The 13,383-nt window shown below is 44.4% G+C and overlaps 1 protein-coding gene across 2 annotated transcripts in view; it reads left to right on the forward strand.

Moving 5' to 3' along the window:
• The window catches only part of PPM1H (protein phosphatase, Mg2+/Mn2+ dependent 1H), a 221,094-nt gene that overhangs the window by 180,884 nt on the left and 26,827 nt on the right, over nt 1–13,383 (forward strand). For both annotated transcript variants that reach the window (XR_012666478.1, XM_048835931.2), the window contains exon 7: nt 12,559–12,622. Coding sequence is in view for 1 of the 2 variants with exons in the window: in XM_048835931.2 (XP_048691888.1) it covers nt 12,559–12,622 (64 nt within the window). In the remaining variant the exon portion in view is untranslated. The remainder of the gene's footprint in view (nt 1–12,558; nt 12,623–13,383) is intronic.

Genomic DNA, 13,383 nt, shown 5'->3' on the forward strand with positions numbered 1-13,383 from the left:
TCAAACAGAACAAGTCTGAAACTGCTGTCCTTTCTTTTTGCTTAACATAAGTGGCTCGTGAAGTTACGTGTGGAGCTGTATCCCCTTGAAACCATGCCACGGGCCATTAACTGTTTCCACTGGGTTGTTTTCTCAGGTCTGTACTGGATATCTCATTGGAGGGACTCAGCAGCGCAAGTAGGCGATACGGTCTGGTATGCTGTACCAGCAAGATATTTATAGCCGATACGGCGTACCAGAAAGGCACAGGCGGAGCAGAATGTGGGGAAAGGCAGCCCCACATTGGCAGCTCCTCCTGCACAGCTGTAGTGCTGCCAGCCCTTCCACGCAGGGTCTCCTCTGTCTGTACAGCAGCCCTGCCGGAGGACAGGGCTGGGGGCGGTACAGCAGCACTGGAGGAGCTGCCGATCTGGGGCCACCTGGTGGCCCCACGTTCTGCTCCTTTCCCTGCTGCGGTTCCCAGGAGAGCTGCATCTCTCTGGGGTCTGTACAGCAGCCCCACCGGAGGACAGAGCTGGGGGAGCGGAGCTGGGGACAGTAGAGCCACGCCGGAGGAGCTGCCAGCGTTTTGCTCCTTTCCCCGTTGCGGTTCCAAAGTCTCCGGCACAGCTAGGGTGACCAGACAGCAAGTGCAAAAAATTGGGATGGGGTGGGGGGTAATAGGTGCCTATATAAGAAAAAGCCCCCCAAATTGGGACTGTCCCTATAAAATCAGGACATCTGATCACCCTCAGCACAGCAAGAGGAGGACAGAGACACCCTACCCCCCCCACCTCAGGTAAGGGGAGTGGTCGTGGCGAGGGGATGAAAAAAGCTTGGGGGCCCCGGACTGGGGACAGAATGGGAAGGAGTCACTTGAGGGGGTCACGTACACCCCATTAGCTATTCCTCCTCCCACCCCCGTACCGGTAAGAAATTGATTCCACTTGCACCACTGGAGGAACTTGCAATGGGCTCTGGCAACTTTGTAGTCAGTCTCAGTAGAAAAGGAAAGAATGGAATGGACATGAAGTCTGAACTACCCCCTCATCCGCAGAGCTGATCCTTCCCAGAGTAGGGCTGAGGTCTGTTAGCAGAACTGCGAGGGATAGTTTGCGTTATCAGTTCCAATCTGTTCATGCCCAAGGATGTCAATTCAACCCTTTTCACAGGCGATAAATTCACTCAATTTTCTTTTAAAATGAGTATATTTAAACAAAGTTGATTTAAAGTACCACATACTTTTTCATGTTTTATAAAGCCAATTTAAAAATTGTGTGTGTAGAAAACTAACAGATGAGACAAAACTCTGGCAGTTTAATCCATATTTAGGCACTTACAGTTGTGGGTTTTTTTCAAATTTCAGTGCCAATCAGTTCCCATTGACATAAGTAGGATTCATTGAGCACTCAGGAATCATAGAATCATAGAAAACAGGGTTGGAAGGGACCCCTGAAGGTCATCTAGTCCAACCCCCTGCTCGAAGCAGGACCAATTCCCAGTTAAATCATCCCAGCCAGGGCTTTGTCAAGCCTGACCTTAAAAACCTCTAAGGAAGGAGATTCTACCACCTCCCTAGGTAACGCATTCCAGTGTTTCACCACCCTCTTAGTGAAAAAGTTTTTCCTAATATCCAATCTAAACCTCCCCCACTGCAACTTGAGACCATTACTCCTCGTTCTGTCATCTGCTACCATTGAGAACAGTCTAGAGCCATCCTCTTTGGAACCCCCTTTCAGGTAGTTGAAAGCAGCTATCAAATCCCCCCTCATTCTTCTCTTCTGCAGGCTAAACAATCCCAGCTCCCTCAGCCTCTCCTCATAAGTCATGTGTTCTAGACCCCTAATCATTTTTGTTGCCCTTCGCTGGACTCTCTCCAATTTATCCACATCCTTCTTGTAGTGTGGGGCCCAAAACTGGACACAGTACTCCAGATGAGGCCTCACCAATGTCGAATAGAGGGGAACGATCACGTCCCTCGATCTGCTCGCTATGCCCCTATTTATACATCCCAAAATGCCATTGGCCTTCTTGGCAACAAGGGCACACTGCTGACTCATATCCAGCTTCTCGTCCACTGTCACCCCTAGGTCCTTTTCCGCAGAACTGCTGCCTAGCCATTCGGTCCCTAGTCTGTAGCGGTGCATTGGATTCTTCCATCCTAAGTGCAGGACCCTGCACTTATCCTTATTGAACCTCATCAGATTTCTTTTGGCCCAATCCTCCAATTTGTCTAGGTCCTTCTGTATCCTATCCCTCCCCTCCAGCATATCTACCACTCCTCCCAGTTTAGTATCATCCGCAAATTTGCTGAGAGTGCAATCCACACCATCCTCCAGATCATTTATGAAGATATTGAACAAAACCGGCCCCAGGACCGACCCTTGGGGCACTCCACTTGATACCGGCTGCCAACTAGACATGGAGCCATTGATCACTACCCGTTGAGCCCGACAATCTAGCCAACTTTCTACCCACCTTATAGTGCATTCATCCAGCCCATACTTCTTTAACTTGCTGACAAGAATACTGTGGGAGACCGTGTCAAAAGCTTTGCTAAAGTCAAGATACAATACATCCACTGCTTTCCCTTCATCCACAGAACCAGTAATCTCATCATAAAAGGCGATTAGATTAGTCAGGCATGACCTTCCCTTGGTGAATCCATGCTGGCTGTTCCTGATCACTTTCCTCTCATGCAAGTGCTTCAGGATTGATTCTTTGAGGACCTGCTCCATGACTTTTCCAGGGACTGAGGTGAGGCTGACTGGCCTGTAGTTCCCTGGATCCTCCTCCTTCCCTTTTTTAAAGATTGGCACTACATTAGCCTTTTTCCAGTCATCCGGGACTTCCCCCATTTGCCACGAGTTTTCAAAGATAATGGCCAATGGCTCTGCAATCACAGCCGCCAATTCCTTCAGCACTCTCGGATGCAACTCGTCCGGCCCCATGGACTTGTGCACGTCCAGCTTTTCTAAATAGTCCCGAACCACCTCTATCTCCACAGAGGGCTGGCCATCTCTTCCCCATTTTGTGATGCCCAGCGCAGCAGTCTGGGAGCTGACCTTGTTAGTGAAGACAGAGGCAAAAAAAGCATTGAGTACATTAGCTTTTTCCACATCCTCTGTCACTAGGTTGCCTCCCTCATTCAGTAAGGGGCCCACACTTTCCTTGGCTTTCTTCTTGTTGCCAACATACCTGAAGAAACCCTTCTTGTTACTCTTGACATCTCTTGCTAGCTGCAGCTCCAGGTGCGATTTGGTCCTCCTGATATCATTCCTACATGCCCGAGCAATATTTTTATACTCTTCCCTGGTCATATGTCCAACCTTCCTCTTCTTGTAAGCTTCTTTTTTATGTTTAAGATCCGCTAGGATTTCACCATTAAGCCAAGCTGGTCGCCTGCCATATTTACTATTCTTTCGACTCATCGGGATGGTTTGTCCCTGTAACCTCAACAGGGATTCCTTGAAATACAGCCAGCTCTCCTGGACTCCTTTCCCCTTCAAGTTAGTCCGCCAGGGGATCCTGGCCATCCGTTCCCTGAGGGAGTCGAAGTCTGCTTTCCTGAAGTCCAGGGTCCGTATCCTGCTGCTTACCTTTCTTCCCTGCGTCAGGATCCTGAACTCAACCAACTCATGGTCACTGCCTCCCAGATTCCCATCCACTTTTGCTTCCCCCACTAATTCTACCCGGTTTGTGAGCAGCAGGTCAAGAAAAGCGCCCCCCCTAGTTGGCTCCTCTAGCACTTGCGCCAGGAAATTGTCCCCTACGCTTTCCAAAAACTTCCTGGATTGTCTATGCACCGCTGTCCCAGCAGATATCAGGAAAATTAAAGTCACCCATGATAATCAGGGCATGCGATCTAGTAGCTTCCGTGAGCTGCCGGAAGAAAGCCTCATCTACCTCATCCCCCTGGTCCGGTGGTCTATAGCAGACTCCCACCACTACATCACTCTTGTTGCACACACTTCTAAACTTAATCCAGAGACACTCAGGTTTTTCTACAGTTTCGTACCGGAGCTCTGAGCAGTCATACTGCTCCCTTACATACAGTGCTACTCCCCCACCTTTTCTGCCCTGCCTGTCCTTCCTGAACAGTTTATAACCATCCATGACAGTACTCCAGTCATGTGAGTTATCCCACCAAGTCTCTGTTATTCCAATCACGTCATAGTTCTTTGACATCACCAGGACCTCCAGTTCTCCCTTTCTTGAAATTTCTTGGAATCTTGAAAACCAGGCAGGCTCCTAAGTATGAACTTTGGCTCCTAACTTTAGGTTCCTATTTTTCAAAATCTGGGTCTTTGTGCCTAAAAGAGAGGATGTGGACATTCATAAATTTTTAGAGGATTTTAACTATTTAAAGAATGCTCTGTAGTAGCTGCTGTCATTATCAGTGCATGGGACGTTTGTTCCAGAGATTGCCCTGTGCTGAACGTTTAGCAGTGTCCTCCTAATTTTCTGCAGTGTGCTTAGACCAGATTCCACTTAACATATGAGTAACATCATCTAGATCCTGGTTGCTTCTAGTTTTGGCACTTCTTTTAGTTCCTGACGCAATTTGGCCCTGTTTTCCAAAATGTTGGTACTGAATCCAAATGTAGCTTTGTGGGTGGTGTGTATGCTAGGCCTTTACTGAGTATTTCTGGACTGCTACAGTCTTTCATAATTACTTTCTAAAAATGAAAAAAGAAAAAAGAAAAGACGAAACCAAGTAAAAAATACAGCTTTATCCATCTGAGTACATGCTACCCTTCTCTCTTTACTTTTCCCCCTTTTAAACCCAGTTTTATGTGATGGAGGCATTGACAGGATTTAAGGAGGCTCAGCGCGGTAAGCAGTATCACAACCTTGCTTTTACTACTACTTTTGTCATGCTCTTGTGGCCATTGTTTCTTTCTGAGACATTGGTCAGGAAAATAAGGAGAAAATTGAAGGGCTGTGTCATGCACTTCATATCTGGTACAAAATTGGCTACAGAGCTTGCTTATATACACCAGGTGTGTTCATCATAAGATCTTTTAGTGCTCTGCTAGGTGTGGCTGATGTTCATTTGGATGAGGTAAATATTGTGCCACCTGAAAAGTATAATACAGTTCAGCATTCCGTTACATTTCCCCTTGTAAGTGCTACATTCCTGCCATTTACAATATTTACACTATCATGCTGTCTTTGAGGTTGAGCACATATCCGTCTGTCATGTGTCTCTGAATCATACTTGTTTTCTAATTATATGAGCCAAACGTGTAATAACTTGGTCATTTGGCTGTCCATTAGTTGCAGCGACTGGCTGTAGTCAGTTTGGAAACTTTGTGTCATCATTGTCTTGTTCTGCATCTGCCATCTGCAGAGTTTGTTCTGTTTGTTCTTCTTTCTGAAGAACGAACTGTAGAGGTCAACGGTTTCTGATGTACTCTCCACTGTCAATCTCCATTACATATGATCTGGGTGCTGAATTCTTTTTCTTTACAACAGTTCGAGTTGTCTGTCCTTTTTCTCCATCCAGTTTGACATTAACACAGTCACCAGGTTCTAGACCTGGCAGTTCTCTGAGTGACATCTGTTGTAAAAGTGTACATAAGGTTTTTTTTTAGCCTTTTAATCCGATTTGGCTACTTTCTTCATGTCCGGCCACTTTGGAAACAGGTTCTTTTCCAAAGTTGGAACAGTAGTTCTGAATTATCTTCCCGTCAGGAGTTGTGCTTGACTGTATCCTATAACTGCTATGTGTTGATCTGTAACTCAGAAGAGCAAGTAATGGATCTTTCTGCTGTAAGACTTTCTTGGGTGTTTGTACAGCTCTCTCAGCCTCTCCATTCGCTTGTGGCTAATGTGAGCTGCTAACAATATGATCAAAGTCATATTTCATTTGGAATGACTTAAATTCTGCTGCAGTGAGTTATGATCCATTGTCCATCACTAATTGTTCTGGAATACTAATGTGAGCAAAAGCACACTTCAGTTTCTCAATAACATTGTGACATGCTATGTCTTTCAAGTAAATTATTTCTATATACCTGGAAAAATAGTCCACTATGACCAGGTAAGGATGTCTTCTGAATTTGCATAAATCTGCAACTAGTCTCTTTCAAGGTCTGTCTGGTAGAAGTGTTTGTACACTATATGGTTCAGTATTGTCTCTTAAGTTGATTTGTACTGGATCTCCTTTCAGAAGTCCAATATCATCAAATCCTCTGCCAAGTTCTTCCACCTTTCTCCATAGGCCCATTGTGACTGGCATGCTGTGGCAGAGAAGGTTGCTCATCTTTGATCACATGCATTCTGAAAGCATTGCTTTTGTCTTTTGTAATTTGTTTCTGTGGTGAACTGGCCCATGCGGTTCAGAATACCTCCAGGGCTAGTCAGAGCTGTGTCAGATGACTACAGTTCTGGAAGGCGCTGATGGTGATTGTAAGTACCTTCTGAGATGACTGTGACATCAGCTCCTGAATCAATTTTAAAGTCAATAGTCTTGCCATGAATATTCAATTTAAGTGATAGATCCCAGAAACAATGGCTCTTGATTGTCTGTAATACCAGTCAATTCCCTGACTGCTTTGGTGAGGCAAACAGCTGCAAAATATCCATATTTCATGCATTTATTATACTCTCTCTCTGCCTGGACATGCATCATCTCTTGGAATATGACTTTTTTCCACACCTTGTGCATGTAGGGAAGTTCTCTCTCCTCGCCTCAGGGGTTTTATGATGATGATTTTTAATGTGTAACTGTAACTGCCTTTTTACAATTTCTAAGCTAGTTTCAGGGTTTTTAAGTTTGTCTGATTTCTCTAGGTTTTGCTGTTTTACCAGTTCAGAGTGTTTTGCTATTTGAATAGCTGTTACTAGGGTTAAATCTGTCTTCAATTGTAGCTTCTGGGAAGGGTTTTTATCTGCTAATCCAATAGCCAGCCTGTCTTTGATATTTTTATGTTTTGCATTCCCAAAATCACAGTTTTCAGCCAACGGGTGCAGAGCTCTTACAAAACATTCAGCATTTTCCCCTGGTTCTTCAATTCGCTGGTGAAAACATGCTCTTTCCTAAACCACATTTCTCTGGGGTATAAAGTATGTATCAACATAGCCTGAACCCTTTCATAGACACCTTTGTGACTGTCTTCAGTAAATTGGGGGCTGGCCCTGCTTCGAGCAGGGGGTTGGACTAGATGACCTCCTGAGGTCCCTTCCAACCCGGATATTCCATGATGCTATGATTTAAAGAGATGCTCTGCTTGCTTCCCCATAGCATAAATTAAAGAAGCTGAAGTTCTCTGAGGCATTGAAGAGTGGCATGTTGATGAGGTCCCACAACCTTCATTGCCATTGGCGCCGACTCCATGGTGCTCCCAGGCTGGAACACCCACAGGGAAAAAGAGTGGGTGCTCAGCACCCACTAGTCCCCTGCCGATCAGCTGTTTGGTGGCTATCCTGAAGGACCTAGGTTCCCCAGGACTGGGTTCCTCCTGCCCTAGAACCAGATGAACACATGCGCACACACAAACAGAGCAAGTCTAAGCGGATCGGGTCAATACGCACTTTCAAGCTGTCACCCTTATATGCCCCTGGTCTCAATAGGCTGGGCCAAGCAGCACTTTCAGCTGTCCCCTTATGTGCCACAGGTTTAACACGTCCCTATCCCCACTTTCCCATCACAATTGTACTGGTAGTAACCCACTTGATGAGCAAACCCCACATGATTATGGGCACTGCAGGGGTCTTTAGCTTAGGTAAAAGAAACGTTGCTGCAGAGTGAATGTAAAAGTAAAACACAAAAGAGTAAAGTTCACAGGGAGAGAGAAGCAACCAGCTTAGCCATAAATTTATTTATTGAATAATAGTGATAACTACACAAGGAGGGCTAAACAAACATAATAGCTACAGGATTAAAGGTTAATACCTGAGGTAGAAAAGAAAACAGCCGGGGGCGGAATCTCACCCACTCCATGAGGCTTGAACTGTTCGGGGTTCCCAGGTGATGATGGTAGCTCAGGGTCCTGAGTGCTGGAGACAGGCAGAGCCCCCAACACAATCAGTCAGGAGATTGAGTCCCAGTGGAATTGATGCAGAGTTTGGATCCATGCATCAGAACACTTACTTGGCATAGGTTGGGGTTTTTGTAGAGAAAATACAATGGTTCAAGGGAGAATACTAGATTTGTTTATGGGTAAACTGATGACTCAAGAGTTTTCCTTTAGGCTAGACAATAGGAGCTGATCACTCTTGGCTATGAGTGTGTTTTTTTCCAGGCAGCTCACAATGCAACTAGGTTGCTTCAGTATTTTGGATATCAATCAAGGGTTGATTACTAGAATTGGTCTGATAACTGCTGAGCTGGGTGTGTGCAGGCGTAGGTTCATTAACATCTGGAGAAGAGATCCATGATGCAGTGCTTCCCTGCTTTTCTGGTCCCAGAGGTCAGTGTGGTTCTCTGTTCTCCATTCTGTATGCAAATAGATATGTCTCTCTGTCCCATCTTTCATGCAGATGAGGCTAGGGGAGTTGTCTCTGTTCTTCATTCTGTATGCTAATGGAGATGTCTTAATCTTGTCACCCTTGTCAGGAGGGGTCTAGGTGTGTCTCCCAATGCCCTTCACTGCTCTCTGCAAGCCTTTTCTCTTATCGGTTTTGGTTCAAGCAGAGACTGGTGGTGGGAGTGTCTTTCATGAGTCAGACAGGCTAGATACTGCACCCTGGTTCCCCAAGAACACAGAGCTGACTGGTATTACCAGAATGTAATATGGAATCACATAACATCCTGGTTACTTAGGGTCAGATTGTTCCTGGCCATTATGCAGCCATGCTGGGAAATGAAACCTCCCCAGTCCTCTATGGGGCTTGCTTTGGGCTCCTCCCTGCATTTTGGGTTTAATTGGCGGGGGGAAATGTGCTCCAGAGCAGATGGGGAGTGAGTGGAGCTGTCGCAACCATTCCCTTCAATATATCAGCCAAGTTGGGAGAAGGGGAGCCTTTTCAGGGCTACAGTTAGTTACTTTCTACTGGAAACAAAATAGAGAGCAAACGAGGAATTTGTGACTCTTAAAGCCTTGCACCAGTTACCTAAGTTAAAGGTTCTCACCCTGCAGCTTTTTAACTGGGAATCAGGAAGCTACCACTGTTTCCCTGTCAGCTCTGCTCAGACACAGTAGGAGAACTGAGCCCACCTTGTACAGTAGTGATAGGTGTTATAAGTCCTTCCCTGGGCTGCTCCTGGGCAGCCCACCTACATACAGCTCCATATGCAGGGTTTAGAGGCGGGTCTCATGCTAGCCCTAAGTTTGCACATGAGGTGATCTATGCCTCTTTTCCTTTCAAACTCTGGATCTGATCTGCTTGCATCCTCCATAGAAAACCCCAGGAAGACATCTCTCAGATGCTTTCTCAACAGTACACTGCTGCTGTGCGCTTCAGCTCAGTAGCCCGATGTGCTCTCCTCATTGAGATGTTCCCCATGTATTAACACTGTTCCTCCCGCTCTACAGCATCCCCCTTCATTCACTCCTGTAGAAAGACACCCTCCCCCCTGGGCTGTCCCATCATGTAGACTCATGACTCCTGTTCTTCAACAGATTCTGCTAGTGTCTCATCTTTTTTTTTTCTGCTGCACAGCTCACTTTGTTCTTTCCATAAGAAACTAGCTTTGCTTTTGAATTGAATCAGTGCACTGTTTACTTGGTGTGTCTAATAGAAAAATCTTTCTTTCAGTTTATTTAGGATGAGTGTGGTGAGTTGGATTACAGAAACCCTCTTGGGGTTGCCAACTGATGTGCCAAGACTACTTCTGCCCCTGCCTTCCTTGCCAGCTTAGGACTCCAGAACCCTGCCTGGCTGTGCCAGACATGCTTGCCGGTCACAAACACAGACCCAGGTCTGAACCACATCCCACAAACTGCAAGCTTAACTGAGAGCAGCTTACAGAAGTGTTCCTATCTTTAACACTCAGATGCCCAACTCCCAATGGGGTCCAAACCCCAAATAAATCTGTTGTACCCTGTATAAAGCTTATAGGTTAATTAATAAGTAAAAAGTGATTTTATTAAATACAGAAAGTAGGATTTAAGTGGTTCCAAGTAGTGACAGACAGAACAAAGTGTATTACCGAGCAAAATAAAATAAAACACACAAGTCTAAGTCTAGTACAGTAATAAAACTGAATACAGATAAAATCCAGTAAGCTTCCTTTTACAGACTAGTCTCCTTCTAGTCTGGGTCCAGCAATCACTCACATCCCCTGTAGTTACTGTCCTTTGTTCCAGTTTCTTTCAGGTATCCTTGGGGGTGGAGAGGCTCTCTTTAGCCAACTGAAGACAAAATGGAGGGGTCTCCCAGGGGTTTAAATAGACTTTCTCTTGTGGGTGGAGACCCCCTCTTCTCTCCTATGCAAAGTCCAGCTACAAAATGGAGTTTTGGAGTCACCTGGGCAGGTCACATGTCCATGCATGACTGAGTTCCTTACCAGCCAAGCCACATTCCTAGGAAACCCCAGATGTGGATTGGCGTCTCCAAGTTCATTGTTGGCTTAAGGGCTTCTTGACTGGGCACTTACTGAGAACAGTCTTTTCTCAGGAAGCTGACCAACCTCTTCATTAAAACCTACTTAGAATCAAATAAGTATGCAGCCAATATTCATAACTTCGAATACAAAAATGATACATGCATACAAATAGGATTAATAGATTCAGTAGATCATAACCTTTACAGAGATATGTTACATGGCATATGTAGCATAAAACACATTCTAGTTATGTCATATATATATTCATAAGTATATTTCCATAAAGCCTTATGGGGGGCACCGACACAGTGAGTATCTTACAATTTTTGTAGTGGACAATTATTTGTCCCCAAGAAAGTGGAAGAACATCAACCCAAGAACTCATCCTTTGGCTGTCCTAGCTCAATAGCTCAGAGCATAGAAAAGACTCAATTGTGCTTCCTACAGCACAGCCAGTATTTCCCCAGTTTGTAGCTGTATTTTTCAGTCTGTCGCATGAATGCCTCCTTTAACTGTAGTATCTGGGCAGTAGCAGCTACATAGAACATAGATTTCACAAAAAACAATGACTTTCATTGTATGATCGACTTTATCTGCTCCAGGAGCTGCATTTCAATGCAAAGGTTAAATAATATGCAATTATTATTATTTTCACTCAAATACATTTACCTAACTTTTTTTTATATGGAAACAAAAATTGAAAAAGCTAATTGACACCAGCTGACAACACAAGGCAAGGTAAAGATGAGGCTTAAATATCATGCCTGTGTCACTGCCTCGTGATCATGACTTGCCCGTGCTGCGCCAAGGTAATGCAGCACAGGTAGGTATGTAATGTAACACCCTGTATTAATCCCAGCTCTATGCAGTATTTCGGTGTAGCAGGCGGGGTTGTTCAATATAGGATTTCAGCCTTAAACTTGAATTTCCTGGCTTCTGCTGGTTTGTATCACAACCTTAATGTTGTTTAAACCTAATTGTGTTTGATTCCCATGAATTCAAACAGCCAGTCCTGCTCCAGAGCTGAACATTAGCTGTTGAGGCTCTGGGTGAGACTGACAAGAGGGTGCGCTACTGTGCATTCTTTTTTCACACTTGAGCATTCCAGTTCAGTGCCGAATACTGATTTGTTCTCTCGGGTGACGTGTCTGAGGTAACTCAAAGGGTGGGGAAAGGGAGAAAATAGCAAAGTGCAAAGGGAAAAAAAAATTGTCATATAGAGAAGGCGATGGAGGTGAATCCTGTTGTCTGATGTTTAGGGCTACATACCTAAACCCAGCGAGCGCCCCATTTCATTGATCTTAGAATATGTTCGATAATACAAAAGGATTCTCAAGAGCTATAATAGTTACAACCTTCTTCGTTTCTGTTTCTTAATTTCTCACCAGGAAAATTGCTAACCTTTTAACCCCACCAGGGCTCAAAATCAGAGGTGTAAAAGGTAGTGTGTGCACACATGCAGTAAACACATTTAGAGGATGAATGCATTCTTCTCTCATCTCTCAGCCATTTGAAAGCTGTTGTGAAACACAGAATTTCTGGCAAAGTGAATGTTCTAGCCAAGGTCAAATGGGCTCTAAATATCTTCTCACGCTCTCCACAATATGAAGCTTGCTTTGATATGAACTGCTGAAGGTGAGACCTGGATCTGAGAACTGTTTCACACTTCAGCCATCTACAGCCTCTGCTAGTTCTCTCCATTTCAGATTATTAATGTGAATCCGATCCCTGCTCTTTATGGCAATGTACAATTGTATGGCTAATGCCATGCCCAGCAATGTATCTCCCCTCCCAGCCCCTTCACCACTTAGGATGATGTTCGGTTTACCTGTACTTTTTTCCCGCTTAATAGAAACAAGGACAGCTTGGTGTTAAATACTGCATGTTCTTTACATTAGCTTTTCTTTTGTTCAAATAGCACAGTCCTGTAAGGAAAATCTCTGCATGCAAACTAACTGGCAGCTTGCTGCAAAGATGAAGTCTCTAGGAAAAAATAATAAAAATATACACGGCTGCTTGTGTTAGGGTACAGGGTCACTAATTGAGTGCAAGCTTTAAAAAAATGTTGTTTATCCCCCCCACAGGGCCTACAAAAGCATTGAGGAGGACGACTTGAAGTTTCCCCTTATATATGGAGAAGGCAAGAAGGTAGGCGTGTGAGCTTTCCTTGAACCAAAGGGATAAAGAACTCTGTGCTGTTTACCACTCAGTGTAGCTTGTGGCAGTCCAATGTTTTCCGCTCAGTATCTCTTTATTTTATCATTTTGACAGCTTGAAAGAATATTGTGTCTGACATAAATCAGTCTCTGCTGTCTGCAGGGAGGGAAAAGTGCAGTGTATTAAAAAGGTAGTTTTATCACAAACGTAGTCATGTGTTGCTCAATTTCCTTTTGTATCTTCCATGTACGCAGCTCATAAGAGTATTTTGCATTGTTGCAAATAAGCTAAAATGAGACAATCTTAAATTACTGTTCATGTGCAGATAGCTCTCATGGCTTGGTTGTGAAATGCATTTTAAATGTGGATTGGTTGGGTGAAGAAGACAAAAATCTATCCACTTTGCTGACTAAAACAGCAGTTGTGTGTTTAACCATGATTTACAATGTATTGAGATAAAGGAAGCTGTTGAAATCCTGACATAAGGGGAGGCACAGGTGGGTGTGATCTTAGGGAAAGGTAACACATTCGGAGTGATGCCCTCTTAGACCGTTGTCACATGAACCACCCTTGTATCCTTCCAATGAGAACTAACATTCCTTTTTTAAAGAAAAATGATAATTTCATCCAAGTGCCACTATGTTACCAATTGCATGATTATGAACAGCAAGATTATTAGCTCTGATCCCAATAATCTTAGCTAGACGTAGCAATAGGATGAATATAAGGACACCGAGGTCCCAGTTTGCTGA

The sequence above is a fragment of the Caretta caretta genome, chromosome 1, assembly GCF_965140235.1.
Source record: "Caretta caretta isolate rCarCar2 chromosome 1, rCarCar1.hap1, whole genome shotgun sequence".
Taxonomy (NCBI): domain Eukaryota; kingdom Metazoa; phylum Chordata; order Testudines; family Cheloniidae; genus Caretta; species Caretta caretta.